Below are 22,888 nucleotides of genomic sequence, written 5' to 3' on the forward strand. Positions count from 1 at the left end.
CCTTGTCATTGGATTTCAGGATTACCTCATAGTCCGAGCTGGTCTCATTTCCAGATCCGTACTTGAATTCCATCTGTGAGGACTCACATAAGGCGACACTTGCAGGTTCTAGAGATTTGGATGTTGAATGTATCCTTTGGGGGTCACCGTGCCACCCCCTATACCACTCAGATTCTATCATTGACCACTTGAAAGATACATTATTTTATGGATAAAATGGATGGTTTTAAAAATACATGCTTAGCCTGGTGTACTAACTTTTCTCAAGCTGATCATAAAACAGTGCTGCCTTTGACTCATTGACTAGATACAGTAAAGGGGTGAAATGATTACTGTATCATTTTGATTATTAATATTGGCAGTTATATACAGGATGGGGCAAAAGTACGTTTACAGTTGTTCGTATAGAAAGTAATACAATAAATAATAATATAAGAATTAACTGTTTCATGTACACACAACTGTAAACCTACTGTTGCCCCCCATACACATGTGATTATCCATGTATCTATATATATGCAAGATGAATTTATCTATTTATCTATGTATCAACAATATCTGTTTGACCCATTCAGCCTTGACAGGTCCAGTAGATAGGAATAAATCCTAATTATATAATGATCCCAAGACAATTATTTATTAGTAAGCTTCACAAATAATCACTGGGAGAGAAAAGTGTCCTTCCTCCTGACGTGAAATGCAAGGCCTTGATGTTCACTCATTGCCATAGGGTAACACTGTCTTAGGCTTACCATGTGGTGGTGTCTTATTATTTTTCTAGAGAAATTATTTTCTAGGAAATATCTATTATGCATATAGTACATATTTTCTTTCTAGCAGCAGGTAAACATCAAACTTTGAGCCCTTGTAAAATAAGAGTCATTTCATCTATGATTTAAAAATAACAGAAGCATTATGTGCTGTATCTGGCTACATTTAAAATGCTGATTAGTAACTTTGACCTGTAAAATATTATCTATCCCTAATGCACTGTCCTGTGTCCTAGTTACCTTCTTTTCAAATGTCAACCATTTTCACAAGTGTTATGAGTAAGAGAAGACATTCCATGCACAACCTTGGACATTAAGATATCCTTAGATAACTTGTTGAATTCTTGATCTCATTATTAAATTGAATTGCAGTTATGGTGGTGTGTTGATTAAAAAATCGGATGCTGTCATATTATTTGAATGAGCACAACTTTCTTTTATGAGGTTGACATTCTTATATTTTTCTGTTTTTTATGTCAGTTCTTTTTTCAGTATTTTTGGGATATTATTATTATTATTATTAACAGAATGCAATGGAATAACCAGAGAGAAGTGTTTCCTTCCAGGATAATTAAACATTTTCCTTTACCCTTTAACTGAAATGTCTGAAATTTGGTCTTAATTTTTTACATAACTTTTCTTCATAAAATTTTTCTGTGCTCAGGAACTATTTATGTTCCTCAGTTCAAAACAAAAAATGATTGGCACATCAAAGGTCAAAGATGACTTCACATTTTTCCCCATGTGGAAGCCAATGAATTTTAAACAGATTTAAATCCTTTTTGTACTAAAAGTGAAATTTGACTGCTAATCTTCTTCAAGGAATTTAAAGACTATATTAGAGAATATATTTTTCCAGTATCTTACTGGCAATCTGGATATTTAAAAGATACAGTACCTTGTGTACTATAAAATGCTAGCTATTTCAAAAAGTAAAATTTGTTTTCAGAAAGGGTTATTTTATCTGTAAAACAGCATTTAAAATATTTTTTAAAATATTTTCGCATTTATTGACTGAGCTTATTTTAATGCCATTAACCTTCGACTTTTGGCCTTTTGTTTGCTGTTGGTCTTTTCTATTTAAAAGAAAATAATTCCTTTTTATGGAAATTATGCATTTGGGTGGTAATGCCTTATGTGAGAAAAATGTGTGATATGCTCATGTATTACAAACTGTTTAGTTAGTAGATTGGACATTTTTGTTTGTTTTCCATAAATTTCTTACAGTAGAAACTATATAAAAACTACACTTATTAAAAATAAAATTGATGCGTAAGAACCATTTATTTTAATGGAATCTCTCCAAGTGTGGTTTTTATCTATTCTATTCAGAACAGAAATGAGCATTTGTTCCCAAATAAAATTTGATAGAAGTGAATTATTTTCGTATTCAATTATACTCCCTTATCAAATTCCTAGCATAGTCACAAAGTAATACTCTACCAGATATCACTCGCTGATTCTCTGCAGAGACAGAGAAAAGGCTTCGAAAGCCCTTCCAAAATGTAATTTGCAGACATTTTTTCCCCATTATGTGGAAATTACGCATCCTAACAATTGTCCTCGGGTCAAACATAGTTATCTCCATAGGCATAAATTAGATATACTGGGAAATGGGTCATAAAAAGGAGCTTAGCAGTGCATTTCAGGTTGCTCTTCTGACCATCAGCCGCCGTAGGTGACACATACAGTTTTCCTGGCTTGTGGAGGACATATAAATTGGTATCACCCGTTCTGTCAATGTGACCGGGAGAAATCGTTAGGAATGTAGATTCCGGGATTCTACCACCGAGAGTCAGTCCCAGCGGGTCTGTGGTGGGAATGGACAACCTGTGTTTTTAGCCGTCAGACCTGATTTTTCTGATACGAAGAAGCCATTTATCACTTGGACTAACAACATTACTTTAAGGGGTAATTCAACCCAAATCAGTGGATGTAAAAAAAAAAAAAAAAAAAAAAAAAAAGGCAAAAAGTGTATTCAAGTCAAAGAGGGCTTTGTTATTTCTTTTCTTTTTTCTTTTTTCCTTTTTCTGTATTTTTCCGAAGCTGGAAACGGGGAGGCAGTCAGAAAGACTCCCGCATGCGCCCGACCGGGATCCACTCGGCACGCCCACCAGGGGGCAATGCTCTGCCCATCAGGGGCGTCATTCTGCTGCAACCAGAGCCATTCTAGCGCCTGAGGCAGAGACCATAGAGCCATCCTCAGCGCCCCGGCCAACTTTGCTCCAATGGAGCCTTGGCTGAGGGAGGGGAAGAGAGAGACAGAGAGGAAGGAGAGGGGGAGGGGTGGAGAAGCAGATGGGCGCTTTTCCTCTGTGCCCTGGCCGGGAATTGAACCTGGGACTCCTGCATGCCAGGCCGACGCTCTACCACTGGGCCAACCGGCCAGGGCCTGTTATTTCCTTTAATACATGGGGAAGAGTGCAAAATATGAATGTCTTTTACCCTTCGATAGTATTTATTGCATTTAATTCACACAGCAGTCTAAATAAGAAAAGTATTTGGAAGTCCTACCCCCAGGTCCCTCCTCCCGGGATCTCCTAATTAGCCAGTTGAGCAGCGAGGATTTGAGCCTTCATCTGCTCTATTTTATGATACGATAATGAAGCAAACAATCACAGTCCTGTTCAAAGGTGGCTCTGAGCAGATGACAGTCCTGGACTTGTGCGCAAGGTGAAATGGGGGAATGATATTATTAGACTCCATCTGTGAAATGTGGCTGTCTGTGGACGAGATGACATAATGCTTTTCCTGCGCTTATCTCGTCTTCCGGCAGCCGTTCTGGAGGGCTGTCAGCCTCGTTTCTGTTCCTTGTCTTCCCTTCGTTCCAACCTCCGACACGTTTCATACCACCTGGAACATGTGGATGACTGCCCTCATTTTGTAGAAGAAAAAAAAAAACCCAAAAAAACAAACCTGTGTACACAGAGAAGTAATACACCCAATTTATTTAGGTGAATGCATGACAAAGATAAGTCTTGAATTTATGTCTTTGGAATTCCCAAAGCAGGATTTTCATGCTGGACTGTGTGTCTTAGACTCTCAGCTGGCTCTCGCCACGGGCAGACATTCGACAGGAAAGGTGGAGAGAGAATTTCAGTGTTTAGGATTTGCTCTAGTTTTAAAGGCATGACATTATTCAACTAAAAAAAGTCATGCATGTATTAATACCAGAGTGTTAACACAGAAAATATGTTGTATAAAATTTATTTCACTATTTGATTCCTCATGCTTGAAAAACAGAATTCTTCTCCAGAGTTGACGCGGATATGCAGAATCATAAGTCAAAAATGTATTGTACATAGAATGCCCTGCAACTGCTATTTTCTAACATGAGAAATGATCTGTTTGGCTAACTATTCGTTTGAAAGTTTAAAACTAAGATGTGTGTTGTTGTTTTTTTTTTTGTTTTTTTTTTATCAATTCATGCTCTCATTGCTTCCAGGATTTCGGATGCCCCTGTAAGTTCATTTCTAAATACCTGAATGGAGTTTGTACAAGTGTATTAAAAGTTATGTTTTGCATTTAAATATCATCAGCTTGTGAGAATCACTGCATTCCAAAAAGACTTCCAGCTTGTGGTTCACAAATCTTAGGCGCCCGATTCACGGCGTATTCTCTTCTTTTCCGTAGGGTTCCACCGGGTTTCCTGGCTTCCCAGGTGCCAATGGCGAGAAGGGCGCACGGGTAGGATGTCTCAGTTTATTGCTCTGGACCCGCGGGTGTGAATATTCTTGTGTGCAGACCTGTTCCTGCTGCAGCAGCTGCAGTCGACGGTTTTTTTTAACTGAAACTGTTTGAACTGTCTTTGACAGGGCGTGGCTGGCAAACCGGGCCCTCGGGGTCAGCGTGGTCCAACGGTGGGTGCCTTCAATTAAAACCAGGCTTTCCCCCCGGGGATTTAACCTTTCAAGAGCATGCCCTTCAGAAATATGAATGTATTCTGGTGCCTTCGGATTTGCTCGGCGCTAGAACAACATCCTTCGTCTGCTCTCCTTCCCAGGGTCCTCGAGGTTCACGAGGCGCTAGAGGCCCCACCGGGAAACCCGGCCCAAAGGTACGATCAGCCCCGCGCTTGCTTCTCCCGGGCTCCGCTCTGTCAGCTCTTCATCCAGAGACGATGCTGCAAGCTGGAATCAAAACTGACTGTTCTTTCTTTCTCTCCTGTGCTTGGCAGGGCACTTCAGGCGGTGACGGCCCTCCTGGCCCTCCCGGGGAGAGAGTGAGTACGATCCAGTCACGTCATGTAAAATGAGTATTAATATTGTGCAGGTGTTTCCATTTCTCAGAAAAGGAGCGTGTGTCTGGAATGCATATACACACACACAGTCATCCACAAAATCGAGTGAGAGTTTCCAAATTTCCTTTTTTTTTTTTTTTTTTTTTTTTTACTCTCAAACAAAGCCTCATCAGTTCGGTGCTCCTGATTTTGTTACAGAAATGAGAGAAATCGTGCTTGTGATCGGTCCACACTGTCACTCTGAAACTCTGGCCAAATTAATTATTTTCTTTTGAACAAGCGCCTCGCACCTATGCCGCGTTCGCTTTTCTCAGTTTCCGCGTGGAGACGGGCTGTGTCCACGGCACTGGTGACAGCGTCATGCTGGTGAAATGCAAGCTGGTGGGGGCCGTTAAGTCACAATCAATGTGCATTCAAATCAAGATAAAACATCTATTCCAGGAAATAGAGAAACTATTTAGCAAATTGATTTCCAATTGATGTAAAATAAAGCTCAATACACATGAGTAAGCATGCCCTTTATTTTATCTTATTTTACTTTCTGGCAAAAGACAGCATTTTTGTAGCCAGACTTTTGAAAGCTCTCCCCTTGAAAGAATTGTAAATATTAAATTATATTCTGTCAAAGGAATTAGACTCATTTCTTCATATTCTTTAGGTATTGGCTATTATGCAATCATATGAATATATTCTTATTTTATTTTTTAAGTTTATAATAAATATTTTACAAAAAGAAAAAGAGAAACCTCTCATAACTATTAACTCAAAACTGATATGTCATGGAGTAAAGCTTGTACTTGTGACAAATGTCTGTATCTGAGACAGAAGAAGCATTTAGTTACAGTTGTTTCCAGTTTTGCTTCATAATTAACTAAATTAAACTTTCTACTGCATGTTTCTCACTCTTGATGATCTGTTCTCAAATTATGTCTATCCTGTATATTGTGAGCTCATGAACAATACACTGCTCACAATAATTAGGGGATATTTTATCACTTCATATTCATTTTGAAATATCCTTTAATTTTTTTTGTGAGCAATATATATACATTTGAAGTATTTTATTGGCCAAGTCATCTTATTGAAAATACAGTTAAATTAATTAATTAAAATGACTGAATCACTAAATGGAATAGAAGCAATTAAAAAATTATAGCACACTAGGCGTTATATCTTTAAAGCACAGACTGTTTTCTCTTTACGTGTTTTGCTTATGCTTTCTGAGATTTCATGAGTAACCATATGTCTTACAATTTTACTTTGGAGCTCAACAATGTGACCCTGTAGCATGATCACTTGTAATTGTAAAAAACCTGTCAAGAGTACAAATAGTATATTTTGCAGATAAAAGTAAAAGGTTGACCTAAAAAGATGTTTATTTCAAATAATCTGGAAAAGATTTTCAAAAAACATTTATGCATGTTTTAAAAAAATGTATTATATTCCTTCTGGTCTGTTTAGTTGATATTATTTTCTTCCTAATGAACCCTTATTTTCTGCAAAGAAATTTTATTATGAACTATTTAGTTATATCTTAGGCACGACCTACTTTTTCATCATCATTTTCTCTTAGGAAGTGATTTTTGCATTTTTTTGTTTCTTAAGGATATTTAAATACAAAATCAAATTTTCTTTGAAAAGCAAAAAATTGTAGAGAAGTGACATTTTAAGAAATTAGGAAAACAGAACTTGCTACATAACCTAAATGAATACTATTTGTAAAATTTTGTATTTAGAGTGAATTTTTGTTTATATTTTTCTTAAGTTGTTACAATAGATATTTAAGAATAATTTTATACTTTTATTAACAGTACCAAAAATGTTAAGTTCTAAGAATCTACCCATTGTTTTTGGTAATTGCATGAGATATCTGTTTTTTTTAATGACATATCCAACCTTTGAAGTTTCTTTTTGATTTTAAGATCAAATGCCTTGATAATAGGAACAATTTGTGCCAATTTCTGAACTAGCATTGGCTTCAGAATGGTAATGCCGTTTTCCTTGCGAAGGCTAAATTGACAAATTGAAAAGAGAAAAGTCTATTAAAAGACCAACTTTAGTAAACTTTTGTTTATTTAAACATACATACACCCTACCCTAATTGTATTACTTAAGATGTATTATCTTCCACTTTATATATATCTGTATTTCTTTTAGAAATATAATTATTATGTTTGGGGCATAGACAGGATTACCTTTCACCAATCATTTTGTTACTGCAAACAGTCACTGTAATAATGTCTACTTTATGCATTTAAAAATATGTAATAATGCATTAAAAAAAGTGTTGAATAATATAGTTCAACATCAAGTCCAGAATGATATTATAAATGTGTGTTTGGATTGAATGTTAATGAGAATCATACAATACGGTTCTTTCCATCTCTACAAAAGAAGTCTCTACATGATTCAAATGAGAAATCTTGACATCCTCAGAAATAAATATATTTTAAGTGTAGAAATTAGTTGAAGGCATCTTCTGTGGTCTTTTTGAGGTAATCACTTATTTTTTTCTTTTAGTTTTGTATGACTAGAGTCGGATCATTTTAAAGTCAACTTAAAAAAAAATTTTTCTTTCTTTGGGAGGAGGGGCTTTGGAATTGAAATATCCTTCTTCTCGGATGTTTCTCCTAAAAGTAGAGACTCCGTGGAACTTCCTGGGACATCCATGTTTAGTCCTTCTAATGCGAATTCAGAACGTCTGCAGTATGAAGACCGTTGGTGTGCGTGCTGTGTGGTGTGGAGTCCTGCAGGGTGTGTGAAGTCACCCACTTTGCTCTCAGGGAGCTCAGGGTACCTCGTGGTCTGGCCACAGAGCTGTCACTACGGGGAGGAGGCCGTCTGCTCTGTTGTGTGTCATCTGGAGAAATAAGCTGCAGAGTGTCAGGATGTGTCTTGTGAGGCCTGTTCCTAACTCTCCTGGCTGCCTTTTCTCCGCAGGGCCCCCAAGGACCTCAGGGCCCCGTTGGATTCCCCGGCCCGAAAGGCCCTCCGGTAAGGGAGAGAGTTCTTCTCTCTTTTTTTTTTTCATTTGAGAATGTTTTGAAATTTTTGAGGATCATAGTTTATATTGTATTTAAATTACTTTTAGATGCAAATATTGATAATTCCTATAAAAACAAAAGTGCAGTTCATGTCAAAGCCGATAGATCTTTTCGATTTTAAGATGTTTAGCGATTATGTCCATGTATAGTGTAATTATAGCTTATTACAAGTTCTTTCATAGTGTATCAAATGCTAGAACAACATGAGTACTAGTCACTCAAATACTCCTCTGCTGCCACAGGTAGAAAATCGTTACATCCAGTTGCCCTTCAGTGTATCACTGCCTAGACACCAACACACTCACAGGATTGACATCGCAGTCAGATTTACCCTTCAGTGTATCACTGCCTGGACACTCACCCGCACACTCACAGGACTGACGTCGCAGTCAGATTTACCCTTCAGTGTGTCACTGCCTGGACACTCACCCACACACTCACAGGATTGACATTGCAGTCAGATTTACCCTTCAGTGTATCACTGCCTGGACACTCACCCACACACTCACAGGATTGACATCGCAGTCAGATTTACCCTTCAGTGTATCACTGCCCAGACACTCACCAACATACTCACAGGACTGACATCGCAGTCAGATTTACCCTTCAGTGTATCACTGCCTGGACACTCACCCGCACACTCACAGGATTGACATCACAGTCAGATTTACCCTTCAGTGTATCACTGCCCAGACACTCACCAACATACTCACAGGATTGACATCGCAGTCAGATTTACCTGCATTTGTGATTTTGTCTTGACAATGCATTCTTCCCAGAAGGCTAACCCTTCCTGAATCGTATCCCTTTAATAAAATTTGTTTAGAGTAACCTTTCGAATAGCTTCATCAAACATCTTCACAGAATTATTGGAAATCCTTCATTTTTCTACCTCTTTGCGGGCATGTAGAACATTCCCAAGTACTCTCAGTTTTTGTTTCTTTTCTTTTTTTCTTCTTTCTTCAACCTATTCAGTTTCTTTATGAGAGTCAGCTTCTCTACTGTCTTAGTTTGTTTGGGCTCCTATAACTAGAAACCACAGAGGCCACAGGAGTTTAGTCTCACAGCTCTGGGGGCTAGAACGCCGAGTTCAGGGACCAGCATGGGGACGCGAGGGCCACTTGTGTGTCACAGACTTCTCACGGTACTCTCTCTGGGCGGAGGGGTGAGGACCTCTCGGGACCATCTTTTGTAAGTCACGGATCCCACGCAGGAGGGTTCCACCTTTATGATGGGAGCACCCTCTCAAGGCCCCACCTAACTAATAACATCACCTTTGAGCCTTCGTTCAGATTTTTTTTTTTCATTTTTCCGAAGCTGGAAACAGGGAGGGAGGCAGACAGACTCTCGCATGCGCCTGACCGGAATCCACCCGGCATGCCCACCAGGGGGCGATGCTCTGCCCATCTGGGGCGTTGCTTTGTTGCATCCAGAGCCATTCTAGTGCCTGCAGCAGAGGCCATAGAGCCATCCTCAGCGCCTGGGCCATCTTTGCTCCAATGGAGCCTCAGCTGCAGGAGGGGAAGAGAGAGACAGAGAGGAAGGAGAGGAGGAGGGGTGGAGAAGCAGATGGGCGCTTCTCCTGTGTGCCCTGGCCGGGAATCAAACCCGGGACTCCTGCACGCCAGGCCGATGCTCTACTGCTGAGCCAACCGGCCAGGGTCTCATTCGAATTTTAACATAAGAATTAGGGGTCACACCAGCTTTCAGATCCTAGCACCACCTGTGTAAGGAAGTTGTTCTCAAAGGGTGGTCCCCAGGCCAGAGCATCAGCGGTACCTGGGATCTGTTAGAAATGCAAAGCTTACTCCCTCCTCTCTCCCCTCGTCAGAACTCCCCCCGGGAGCTCGGGGATGCTCACGATTGTTAACCGGTGTTCTAGTCTAGCCTTCAGTGTGCATCCTGATCACGTTGGCATCTTGTTAAAAATGTAGACTTTGATTCGGTAGGTCGGGGGTATGTTTAATATTAGTCTATCCTAAAGGAACAGTTCAGAAAATTCTGAATTAAGGTGTTAAAATTTTAAATACATGTTATATCTGATCAGAATTTAAAACACGTTGGAAATAATTCATAAACACATGGTCATATTCTCCAATTTTTATTGAATTTGAATATGCCTCTCTTTCACTGTCACTTTCAAATGTGACTTCAGCTCACATCTTTAGAAAATAAATTATTTATTGTGATCCACTGACTTAAATATTAACTGTTAGTGTGTTTAGAATATAATTTTAATACCAGTTTCACTTTATTACTGCAAACATATCAAGAGCAGAATGTTATCTGTGTTATTGCATTATAAAAGGATTAATGCAAATCGCTCATTTTAAAATAGAATATCGACACTATCTGTGTAGAATGATGATTACCCACTATCTCAGTTATGTTCCAAATGCAATATTAAATTATGCAAAGTTTCAAATGCAGGGAAGTGAAAACACAGATTCTTTTCATAAGTATTTCGAAGTCTTGGGGATAGATCATTTCTTAGCAACGTAAAAAACTGGTGATATGTATCACATCGGCACTGCTACACCGTTTATTTTTGTACATAATGTTAAGAAGTGTTTTTCCTTGTGCAATGTAATTTTATTGTCAAGGAAAGCCACTTGACCCATTTTTCCTTAGACTTTTTCAGTCTATTCTCTCGTGCATTTTCAACAAGTTTTGAGCCATTGATCCGTCTCTAAGTATTAGAAGTACAAGTGCCCACACTTGAATAGCAGGCACTCTAGGTGGAGAGACACGACACTGTTAAGGACCATTGCTTTCACTGGGAAACAAAATGATTTTTATATTCTGTGTCTCTGGAAGGCGGAACATTAGAGCATGAAATCAAAGTATCCATCATTTCTCTGGTATGCGTTTTTACAATGTTTTGGAAAGAAAGGCGTTCACCTCTTTGATAAGAGAAGGAAGGCAGTTGGGTGGAGGGCTAGAGCCACGCCCCTCTGCCTGCAGATGAACGGGTCCATCTCCATTTTAATCACGACATGTAGACTGCGTCATACGGCAGACACAGATGCACGCACAGAAGTGGATGATGGGTTGAGTTCTTGGAGTGTTCACGTTCAGACTGCTCACCTCACGTCAAGGTCAACATACATGTTGTTGCCCCTGCCCTTGACCGGCCACGTCAGAGGGACAGCCCTGCTGATCAACAAGAGGGTTCTTTTTGAATGAATGCCATGGAGTTATTTGGGCATTAATCTGCTTGATTTTAGTGGTTAGTAGTGGATAGCCATTATAATTATTTAGGATTGATCACTTAATAGCAGGAATACATCCTGAAATCAAGAAAAATGATAATGGCAGGACCTCTGCATGGAGTCTGTTAACACTGCTCCCTTCAGATATCTAGGAAAAACATGGAAAATCATTCCACAATGACTCCATATGGGTCCAAAATTGCTGTTTTAGAAGGTTATGCTATTTGGCAATAACAATATGATTTATACTCCTCACAGCAACAAATACACTGAAGTAGTTAACTTTTACCTGTGTGGATTTGTTAGAATACATGTAACTGGCTTATGCTGATGGCCAAACACATTTGAGGAGCATTTTAATTCGGTGGGGGGAAAATCCTGACTCATCCTTATTACCTTTAGCTGTCACCCTCTACGTTTTTAGTTAAAACTTTTACCACTGCTGCCAACGGATAGCATATTTATCCCCAAATAGATCAAAAGAGTGATAAAGCACAGAACTTGTTTTCATTCCTATTTTGAAATACTGAACATATGCAAACTCAACTAGGAATTAAGTACTTGTTTCTTTTCCACCTTAAAACTGGGGACAGAGCTACCCCCTTCTGTTACTCAGCACTCAGGGCCCGACACATACGTAGGTGATAGTGTTGTCTGAAGGAAGGAATGGTTACATGGCATCCCAGAATGTTTGGGTGTTTGGGGAAGGATGCTCTCAGAGGCCCTAGGGAACGAGCCAATCACCGAGCACCCCCTGATCTTGTGGACTGGCGTAGTAACGGTCTTTAATTAGAACTGTTCATTCGCCTGGGACCCACTGTGTCAGTACAATGAGATCGGGGAGCAGGTGGGTTCTGGGCAGGGTCAGGAAGCCTTCCTCCTGTGGTGGTGCAGCCGAGCTAGAAAAAGGCTCACTCCAGTGGAAGAATGAGGTTGTGAAAATGAGCTTATTGCAAAACAAACCCTTCTTTCTAACTCAATATTTAAAAGAATGATATTTGAAAATAGACTTATGCATATAATAACGTGTTTGTTTAAACAAACAGACCTATCTAAATAATTAAGATATCACGAGAAGTATATTATCATTAAAATATTGTTATTAGAAAGACCATTTTTCTTCATTTATCCAGAAGGGTGAGAATATCTCTGCCTATTTCCGTGAAACATGTTTTGAAATTTCAACTTGACACTGGTAATAGTTTCTGGACAGGATGCATAATTCATCATGCAGTCCAAAGACGCGATTTATCTCTACTGACTTCCTAAAACATAGGAACCTCTAGGAGTCATTTACTTTAAGTACTTAGTTAATTACTTCATTTATTTCTTCGGTCACGACAAAGACAGTATCCTTTCCAAAAAAGGACCAGCACAGTGGGCTCGCTCTCCAGGGTTTAATAGACACCTGCTTCCCAGAGGATCTAAGAAAACCTACTGGGAAAATTGCTCCTGATGACTTCTGAACGAGACCCCAGTGCCTTGTGTCCTTTACTTGAAGCAGTTGAGAGGCTAAGTGCCTTTGTTTCTAAGGCAGAGTTTACATTTCTTTCCATTCGGGTCAGTTAGGAGCTTGGACCACCACTAGAGGACACTGTCTTTCTCTTGTATCTGTCTTGATGGACCGGAAATGGAATTAGGAACAAATCACCAAAAAAAAAAAAAAAAAAAAAAAAAAAAAAGAGGGCAAAATACCCATTTTTCAAGTACTAAATAGCTAACACTTTCACAGAAATACAAATTAAGTATCTCTACATACGAATATTCTTTTTAGAAGGATAAATCGTAATGAAAAAATTGGAATGTAAAATGTTCACATCAGGGTTGTACAAATTCTCTCTTGGTCTCAGTTCAGACAGAATTATACTAAAGCAAGCATCAAAATATTTATATAGCTCATAAAAATATGGTAAGAGATTTGTCTAAGATATGAAACGAGTCGAGAACTGTTTATAACGTGTGGAGCGTATGTCTGTGTCTCCAGGGACCCCCGGGGAAGGACGGCCTACCAGGACACCCTGGCCAGCGTGGAGAGACGGTAGGTGACCCCACTCCTTGGGCCGAAATGTCCCACATCCAGCATCTCATTACTTTACAGAAAGCTACTTTATTATTACCAGCTCAAGTACCGGGGTCAGGACAATGGACAAGCTAATTCCATTGAACCATTTATTGCAATATATTTTTTAAAAAATGCATAAATAGACCCACGCTTGAATCGAAACACCGACATGAATACATTTGAGGATGGGGTTGTTAGTTGATTTGATTGTCCTGATGGTCAGTAACAGTCGATGGGGAAGACCCTCTTGTCTTTTAGACCCCTCCAAAGGCCGGCCACCTTGACCCTTCCATGGAAGTCTTTGCTTCCAGGCAGCGTCCGGCCAGCCCGAGCACCCTCCATGGTCTGCACATTGAAATAAGCCGGGCGGATGATGCGGTCTTCTGTCCAGAACGAAAGGATCGAGCGTTTTCTGATGTTGAAACCGCAAGGCTGTAATTTGGTCTGGAACTGTGTCCAATGCCTCAAGTAGGAAAATGTAACTGGGAACGTGGAGCTGAATTTTATTTTAGAGTGATGAGGACCACAACGTGAAGTAACTGACTAGGGCCGAGGGGAGCGGGCGGCTCATCAGCTGGGCTTCGCGGAATCCGGTGGGCGTGTTGGTTGTTGCTACCACAGTTACAACTGCCATGTGTCCGGCTGTCCCAGCGGGCTGGGAGTCTCCACAGAAATCATCGCGAATCAGTGCATTTTCTTGGAATCGGACTATAGTTCTCACTGACTCACTTGATGTAGCTTCTATTTTTGTTTGTATTATTTTGAAGAGAGAAGCGAGGAGACAGTCAGACAGACTCTTGGATGTGCCTGATGGGGATCCACCCCGCATGCCCACCAGGGGGCGATGCTCTGCCCATCTGGGGTGTTGCTCCATTGCAACCAGAGCCATTCTAGCACCTGAGGCAGAGGCCATGGAGCCATCCCCAGCACCCGGGCCAACTTTGCTCCACTGGAGCCTTGGCTGCGGGAGGGGAAGAGAGAGACAGAGAGGAAGGAGAGGGGGAGGGGTGGAGAAGCAGATGGGCGCTTCTCTTGTGTGCCCTGGCCAGGAATCAAACCCAGGACTTCCACACGCCAGGCCAACGCTCTACCACTGAGCCAACCGGCCGGGGCCTTGATGTAACTTTCTTAAGGAAAGCACCACGCAGACCGCCTCTGAGTACGTGTCCCAAATCCTTCTAGGCCATTCTGCGCGTGAAGACGTACCGGGAGCCGCATGGCGGTACTCGGCCCCAAATCTGAGGGTGGGATGACGTTTTGTGCAGGGAAGCCACCTGTCCGCAGCAGCCCAGGTCCTGTTCGCTTACCCAGTGACAGTTCTTGGTGTGACCACTTGTTAGTTTTACCCAGATTGTAAACAGTCAGAGTCTTAGATTTCAGAAATACATTCCCGAACGGTTTGGTGAGACCAAAGAGGAAAATCGTTCAGGTTTTCTTGTGGGAAAGACAGCTTCCGGAGCAGAAGATAAACTCTCTGTGGAAGAACCCGCGCTCGGGTTTGCGAGTGCATTCCCGTTGAAATATCACAGTCGGTTTTTTTCATCTAAGTCATGGCATGGCTTTCTGGGAACAACTCGAGAATATCTGTAAAATGTCTCTGAAATAAGGGACACCTGGAGAATTTCTATTATAAAATCGCCTTTTGTCTTCAATTTAATAAGAGCTATTGCTTCTATGCAGGGTGGCCAAATTATATATTTAAATTTAAACAAAGAGGGAAAATAGCATATTCGCTAAAGATTCTAGAATGGATGTTCTCATTGAGTAGTTTCTCCTAGGCAAAGGCTAGAATTATTTCTGGAAAGTTGTATTCCTGATTTTAAATCCACATTTAAGAGCAATAGCAAATAACCTTATTGCCAGGAACCTTTCTCACCTTTTTCTTTTTTTGTGTGTGCTTATGGGCATTGAAACAATTGCCTTGAGCAGCTATATTTTGCTAAGTCTGTGATACCTCATTTTAAAAAATGAATTTTTCTTATATTTGAATTTTGTCCTCAATAAGAAATCCTTGAATGAAAGCTTCAGTTTACTTCTGATAATTCAAAGCTCTTTATGGCCACAAGGAATTATTAGAAATCGTTTCTGTTATACTGCGGCAACCCAAATTTGTCTCGAAAACACAGCGTCAAATCCTGCGTTGATCCTAACGCGGATAATGAGGACACTGAAATGGTTCCGGATTTCGCGCTGACCTTGGCTCACCCATCAGTTCAGATGGAGACTGCAGCCCAGGATGCAAAAAAAAAAAAGGCTGAGCCTCCGAAGGGCAGCAGGAGAAGGGTTAGGAGAGGTCACCAGGAGCACAGATGTGTCATCAGCAGGAGAAGGGTGAGGAGAGGTCACCAGGAGCACAGATGTGTCATCAGAAGGAGAAGGGTTAGGAGAGGTCACCAGGAGCACAGATGTGTCATCAGAGGGAGAAGGGTGAGGAGAGATCACCGGGAGCACAGATGTGTCATCAGCAGGAGAAGGGTGAGGAGAGATCACCGGGAGCACAGATGTGTCATCAGAGGGAGAAGGGTGAGGAGAGGTCACCAGGAGCACAGATGTGTCATCAGAGGGAGAAGGGTGAGGAGAGATCACCGGGAGCACAGATGTGTCATCAGAGGGAGAAGGGTGAGGAGAGATCACCAGGAGCACAGATGTGTCATCAGCAGGAGAAGGGTGAGGAGAGATCACCGGGAGCACAGATGTGTCATCAGAGGGAGAAGGGTGAGGAGAGGTCACCAGGAGCACAGATGTGTCATCAGAGGGAGAAGGGTGAGGAGAGATCACCGGGAGCACAGATGTGTCATCAGAGGGAGAAGGGTGAGGAGAGATCACCAGGAGCACAGATGTGTCATCAGCAGGAGAAGGGTGAGGAGAGGTCACCAGGAGCACAGATGTGTCATCAGAGGGAGAAGGGTGAGGAGAGATCACCGGGAGCACAGATGTGTCATCAGAGGGAGAAGGGTGAGGAGAGATCACCAGGAGCACAGATGTGTCATCAGAGGGAGAAGGGTGAGGAGAGATCACCGGGAGCACAGATGTGTCATCAGCAGGAGAAGGGTGAGGAGAGATCACCGGGAGCACAGATGTGTCATCAGAGGGAGAAGGGTGAGGAGAGATCACCGGGAGCACAGATGTGTCATCAGAGGGAGAAGGGTGAGGAGAGATCACCGGGAGCACAGATGTGTCATCAGAGGGAGAAGGGTGAGGAGAGGTCACCGGGAGCACAGATGTGTCATCAGAGGGAGAACGGTGAGGAGAGATCACCGGGAGCACAGATGTGTCATCAGAGGGAGAAGGGTGAGGAGAGATCACCGGGAGCACAGATGTGTCATCAGAAGGAAAAGGGTGAGGAGAGATCACCGGGAGCACAGATGTGTCATCAGCAGGAGAAGGGTGAGGAGAGATCACCGGGAGCACAGATGTGTCATCAGAGGGAGAAGGGTGAGGAGAGATCACCGGGAGCACAGATGTGTCATCAGAGGGAGAACGGTGAGGAGAGATCACCGGGAGCACAGATGTGTCATCAGAGGGAGAAGGGTGAGGAGAGGTCACCGGGAGCACAGATGTGTCATCAGAGGGAGAAGGGTGAGGAGAGATCACCGGGAGCACAGATGTGTCATCAGAGGGAGAAGGGTGAGGAGAGATCACCGGGAGCACAGATGTGTCATCAGAAGGAGAAGGGTGAGGAGAGGTCACCAGGAGCACAGATGTGTCATCAGCAGGAGAAGGGTGAGGAGAGATCACCGGGAGCACAGATGTGTCATCAGAGGGAGAAGAGTGAGGAGAGATCACCGGGAGCACAGATGTGTCATCAGCAGGAGAAGGGTGAGGAGAGATCACCGGGAGCACAGATGTGTCATCAGCAGGAGAAGAGTGAGGAGAGATCACCGGGAGCACAGATGTGTCATCAGAAGGAGAAGGGTTAGGAGAGGTCACCAGGAGCACAGATGTGTCATCAGAGGGAGAAGGGTGAGGAGAGATCACCGGGAGCACAGATGTGTCATCAGCAGGAGAAGGGTGAGGAGAGATCACCGGGAGCACAGATGTGTCATCAGAGGGAGAAGGGTGAGGAGAGGTCACCGGGAGCACAGATGTGTCATCAGAGGGAGAAGGGTGAGGAGAGATCACCGGGAGCACAGATGTGTCATCAGAGGGAGAAGGGTGAGGAGAGATCACCAGGAGCACAGATGTGTCATCAGCAGGAGAAGGGTGAGGAGAGATCACCGGGAGCACAGATGTGTCATCAGAGGGAGAAGGGTGAGGAGAGGTCACCAGGAGCACAGATGTGTCATCAGAGGGAGAAGGGTGAGGAGAGATCACCGGGAGCACAGATGTGTCATCAGAGGGAGAAGGGTGAGGAGAGATCACCAGGAGCACAGATGTGTCATCAGCAGGAGAAGGGTGAGGAGAGGTCACCAGGAGCACAGATGTGTCATCAGAGGGAGAAGGGTGAGGAGAGATCACCGGGAGCACAGATGTGTCATCAGAGGGAGAAGGGTGAGGAGAGATCACCAGGAGCACAGATGTGTCATCAGAGGGAGAAGGGTGAGGAGAGATCACCGGGAGCACAGATGTGTCATCAGCAGGAGAAGGGTGAGGAGAGATCACCGGGAGCACAGATGTGTCATCAGCAGGAGAAGGGTGAGGAGAGATCACCGGGAGCACAGATGTGTCATCAGAGGGAGAAGGGTGAGGAGAGGTCACCGGGAGCACAGATGTGTCATCAGAGGGAGAACGGTGAGGAGAGATCACCGGGAGCACAGATGTGTCATCAGAGGGAGAAGGGTGAGGAGAGATCACCGGGAGCACAGATGTGTCATCAGAAGGAAAAGGGTGAGGAGAGATCACCGGGAGCACAGATGTGTCATCAGCAGGAGAAGGGTGAGGAGAGATCACCGGGAGCACAGATGTGTCATCAGAGGGAGAAGGGTGAGGAGAGATCACCGGGAGCACAGATGTGTCATCAGAGGGAGAACGGTGAGGAGAGATCACCGGGAGCACAGATGTGTCATCAGAAGGAGAAGGGTGAGGAGAGGTCACCAGGAGCACAGATGTGTCATCAGCAGGAGAAGGGTGAGGAGAGATCACCGGGAGCACAGATGTGTCATCAGAGGGAGAAGAGTGAGGAGAGATCACCGGGAGCACAGATGTGTCATCAGCAGGAGAAGGGTGAGGAGAGATCACCGGGAGCACAGATGTGTCATCAGAGGGAGAAGGGTGAGGAGAGATCACCGGGAGCACAGATGTGTCATCAGAGGGAGAAGGGTGAGGAGAGATCACCAGGAGCACAGATGTGTCATCAGAAGGAGAAGGGTGAGGAGAGATCACCGGGAGCACAGATGTGTCATCAGAGGGAGAAGGGTGAGGAGAGATCACCGGGAGCACAGATGTGTCATCAGCAGGAGAAGAGTGAGGAGAGATCACCGGGAGCACAGATGTGTCATCAGAGGGAGAAGAGTGAGGAGAGATCACCGGGAGCACAGATGTGTCATCAGAGGGAGAAGGGTGAGGAGAGGTCACCAGGAGCACAGATGTGTCATCAGCAGGAGAAGGGTGAGGAGAGATCACCGGGAGCACAGATGTGTCATCAGAGGGAGAAGGGTGAGGAGAGATCACCGGGAGCACAGATGTGTCATCAGAGGGAGAAGGGTGAGGAGAGATCACCGGGAGCACAGATGTGTCATCAGAAGGAGAAGGGTGAGGAGAGATCACCGGGAGCACAGATGTGTCATCAGAGGCCGAGGCTAAGATGATCCACATCCTCATGTTCCCGGTTCCTATGTACGGATGGGCGAGTTGGACAGGGAGGAAGGCTCCCAGGAAAAACAGTGATTCCGCTGAAATACGGTGCCTGAGAGGAGAGTTCTGCGGATACCCTGGGCTGCCAGATGAAGGCACAAGTGGGTCCTGGAGAAAATTAAGCCTGAAACATCTCTGGGGTAAAAAACAACAACAAAAAACCACAAAACCCCCCCCCAAAAAAAAAAAACGACAGTGCAGAAGCTGTCCTACTCTGGGCATCGTGAGAAGGCTGGTTCTTTGGAAAAAACAGTAATGGTGAGAAATATGGAAGGCAGCAGGAAAAGTGGAACCCACTGTGAGTTGGATGGATTGCATAAAAGAAGCCACAGGCGTGAGGATCCAGGAGCCGAACAGGGCTGTTGAGGACGGGACACTGTGGAAGTCACTCCTTCATAGTCTCCAGGCGGTGGACCTGACTCAAGAGCACGTAACACACACTTGGAGATGAACAGAATAAGTTACCTTTTTCCTGAGTCTGGAAGGTTGTGATATAAACACGGGGCTACCACTTTCCACCCTTTTCTTTCTGACCTTATTTCTGATATTTTCAGTCTGGTGTTATAGTGAAGACAACCGTTGCAAATACCGTACGCTTTAACTTCTTTGGGAGGGTTTTCCTCTCGGTCATTTGAATCTATTTCACCAGCTGTTAAACACAAGTTAACTCACATGAGAGAGAAATTGGCCAATCAGAATAGAGACATGCAGAATGAATAACCCATAGAGAAATGCAGCCACCAGGACATAGGTCCAAAGGCTTTGGACATCTCCCAGATTCCACTTTAATGGCTGCATCATGTACAAGATACATTTGTAAGTCTATTCTTTGGGGTTTTAAGAAAGAGCACTGATAAAAATGCTGAGATGATGACTAATCATCGTGCCAAATATTCTCTTTATAAATATAATTTTACATCGTGTGCATTTTCCGAGATTGTTGGAATGCAGGAAGGTGAAGTGCTTTCCTGTCACAGAGTATGATCCTCTGTGCAGGATCAGTGAACCGTTTGAAAGAGTGTCTGATCATCATTCATTTAATCCGTAGGCAGCGCTCAGTTCCAGTACTCTGTGTTGTCTGACCCTGCAGGACGGGGCGAAGGACACATCTCCACTCCAGCTGCACTCCCTTGCCTGACTTTCTAAGCTCACTGAAAGTGACCATTGGCCTAAAATGCCACGTAACGAAGAAGTCAATTTCGAATCTTAAAACAGTGCAGGAAAATAGCAACATACAAGCTTTTAAAAATAAGCATTTTAGCCAAAAGATGACTTTCCTTTTCATGTGAGGTACTCAGTGATCTCAGAGAATGTTAATGTATACTTTGTGTCCTGTGGAGGTTTTAAGGGTTACACTTTCTCTCCTTAGGGATTTCAAGGGAAGACCGGCCCTCCTGGCCCGGGGGGTGTCGTCGGACCACAGGTACCTGCCATTCATTACTGTGTTTCCCACATGGGATTGACTATTTGGTTCGTTTATAGTTGCACCTGCGCCCATTGTGTTACAATGGAAAATGTTGTATCCTTAATGTTTCGGATAGCACTGTAATGTATGCAACTTGCTTACATCAAAGGAACTTAGCAAAAGTGATTTTTTTTAAAACTGAACCGAATGGAAAGAACAGAAGAATAGAGTAAGTAAGGAAAGTACATCAGAAAATTCACAAAGCAGTGAACACAATAGCCTGGCCATGGCACCAGCTACTAAACACCCACAATGCTTTGTTAAGTCGGCTGGCCATAATTATCTTTGCCCAGATTTTCAAGTTACAAAACAACTTCATTTTTCTGAATATAAATTGCATTTAGAAGTGTATTAGAAATAGGATATAAAGTTTTTAACATGATTTTCTTATAAAAATGTAATATTTGAAATACTTTGCATTTTTCTTAAGATTTTCGTCTTCATACAAATGATTTCCGTCAGTGATAAAATATTAGTTTGTAGTCTCTGAATGTGTCAAAAATGGGATAGACAAGGAGCCTTTTCAAGATAGGAGGCAGAAAGAATATCAGAAGTTGAGGTAGTATCCTGAATTATAAGTATTAAATACCTGTATGCAAAATTCGTGGGAATAAAAACTACTTTAATTCTGGCAAAGAGTATTGAATGGACAGGGTACATTTAATTCACTCAGCTGATATCTTAACCTGGCTAATCAATTTTAGAAAAAGAGCAAAAGCAGTTGAATAGGTGTATTCATTATTTAGTTGCTTTACATAGTCGTTACTCAGCTTATAATTAGGTCTTGATACAGTATAACTCAAACACATGTGCACACCCAGACACACCCACCCAGGGAAACAGCATCTCCTTTCTAGGACTATATGTACTAGAAGCAAAAATGAAGAATCCTTCCATCACTTGATCCGTTTTATTTCAGAGATCAGTCGTGGTTGAGGGAGATGCTAACTGATTGCTCCTTTATAAAGAAAACATAGTATACCTGATACTTTTTTGCAGACATCTGTGTGTTTGCTAAGGGCATCCTTTTCACGGCGTATCAGTTTTAATTAAAAAAGAAACACTCCCTCAACAGTTAACCTCCTCCAAATACACTTTACAAAAATATTTCAAACAACTTTGCAGTATTTTTTTTTTTGTGAGAAAAAAAAATTGAAAGCCTGAGTTAGACTACATTACAGTTCCGTGACCAGAAATGAAATTAGAGGCCAATGAAAATGTAAATATCATGGGACTTAACTGAATTTTTCAGGACTTCACAGCTTTTGAAAATTCATCTCTGCCTTATGCAGGTAGCTGGTTTCTGAGACCTATGTTTTTTTGTTTGTTTTTTTTCTGCAACGTTTAAAGAAAGTGCAGTTTATTAAGAAAAACTATCTATTTGGCACAAGACACAAGTGGCAAATTCAGCTAGCCCGAGTGCCTGTTTTATTGGGCATTTTTTGCCTTTCTACCTCAAGATATGAAAAGTAGCAAGTGTTTTATTGAGTCTGCATCTTCCTTGGGTTATTTTCATTGGTCCTTTTAAGAAAGAAGATCCAATGGCCTATTTTAAATTCAATTATATTTTCAGGTCAGGACAGACAGGGTGATCTAGTAGGAGCAATATTGATCACAGTGCTTGACATTCCATTTTTTTGGGTCAGTGATATGAGTCACCGCTCATTTTTGTCTCGGTGGTGAGAGCCATTCCAGGAGGGTCCATTTCACATTCCTCCCTATTAAAATCTGATCAGGATCTTGAAGGAAAATTTCCTTTGAGGGAAATGTTTGCACGGGGATGGTAATTTGGGAAACGTTCAGCAATATGTAATTAAAAGAATGAAATTTGGGACAGAGGGTTCTTCATCCCAAGACCAAAGGTCAGAGTTGGTGGCATCTTTAGATTTCCGTTTAGCGGCTTCACTAGAGCACTCCGCTGTTGAACAACACAGCATCGGGAAACTGTCCGTTTACATGTCCTCAACGCCATGCCTTTGTGCTCAGGGGAGGTAGCGATCCTTGGTCTCCATTCTCTGTTTCCATCGGCCAGCTCCCTGGACTCTAGCACCGCAGAACAGCCCCCTCAGGGGACACGTGAGCCACCTGACGGTTTTCACTGTGGCACTGGCCGCGTTGTAAGGCAGCGGGCCATTTGTTGTAACCTGTGGTCAGGAGGAACTGCCGGCCCAAACTCATGGCCGTCAAGATTCCCCGCCACACCCTCTAGACCGCGGGTCCCCAAACTACGGCCCGCGGGCCACATGCGGCCCCCTGAGGCCTTTTATCCGGCCCCCACCGCACTTCTGGAAGGGGCACCTGT

At 42.9% G+C, this 22,888-nt stretch overlaps 1 protein-coding gene across 2 annotated transcripts in view; it reads left to right on the forward strand.

Moving 5' to 3' along the window:
- The window catches only part of COL11A1 (collagen type XI alpha 1 chain), a 190,275-nt gene that overhangs the window by 110,786 nt on the left and 56,601 nt on the right, over positions 1 to 22,888 (forward strand). For both annotated transcript variants that reach the window (XM_066246823.1, XM_066246824.1), the window contains exons 32-38: positions 4,404 to 4,457; positions 4,586 to 4,630; positions 4,774 to 4,827; positions 4,948 to 4,992; positions 7,951 to 8,004; positions 13,251 to 13,304; positions 20,491 to 20,544. In XM_066246823.1, the coding sequence (XP_066102920.1) occupies positions 4,404 to 4,457; positions 4,586 to 4,630; positions 4,774 to 4,827; positions 4,948 to 4,992; positions 7,951 to 8,004; positions 13,251 to 13,304; positions 20,491 to 20,544 (360 nt within the window). The remainder of the gene's footprint in view (positions 1 to 4,403; positions 4,458 to 4,585; positions 4,631 to 4,773; positions 4,828 to 4,947; positions 4,993 to 7,950; positions 8,005 to 13,250; positions 13,305 to 20,490; positions 20,545 to 22,888) is intronic.

The sequence above is a fragment of the Saccopteryx bilineata genome, chromosome 11 (assembly GCF_036850765.1).
Source record: "Saccopteryx bilineata isolate mSacBil1 chromosome 11, mSacBil1_pri_phased_curated, whole genome shotgun sequence".
Taxonomy (NCBI): Eukaryota; Metazoa; Chordata; class Mammalia; order Chiroptera; family Emballonuridae; genus Saccopteryx; species Saccopteryx bilineata.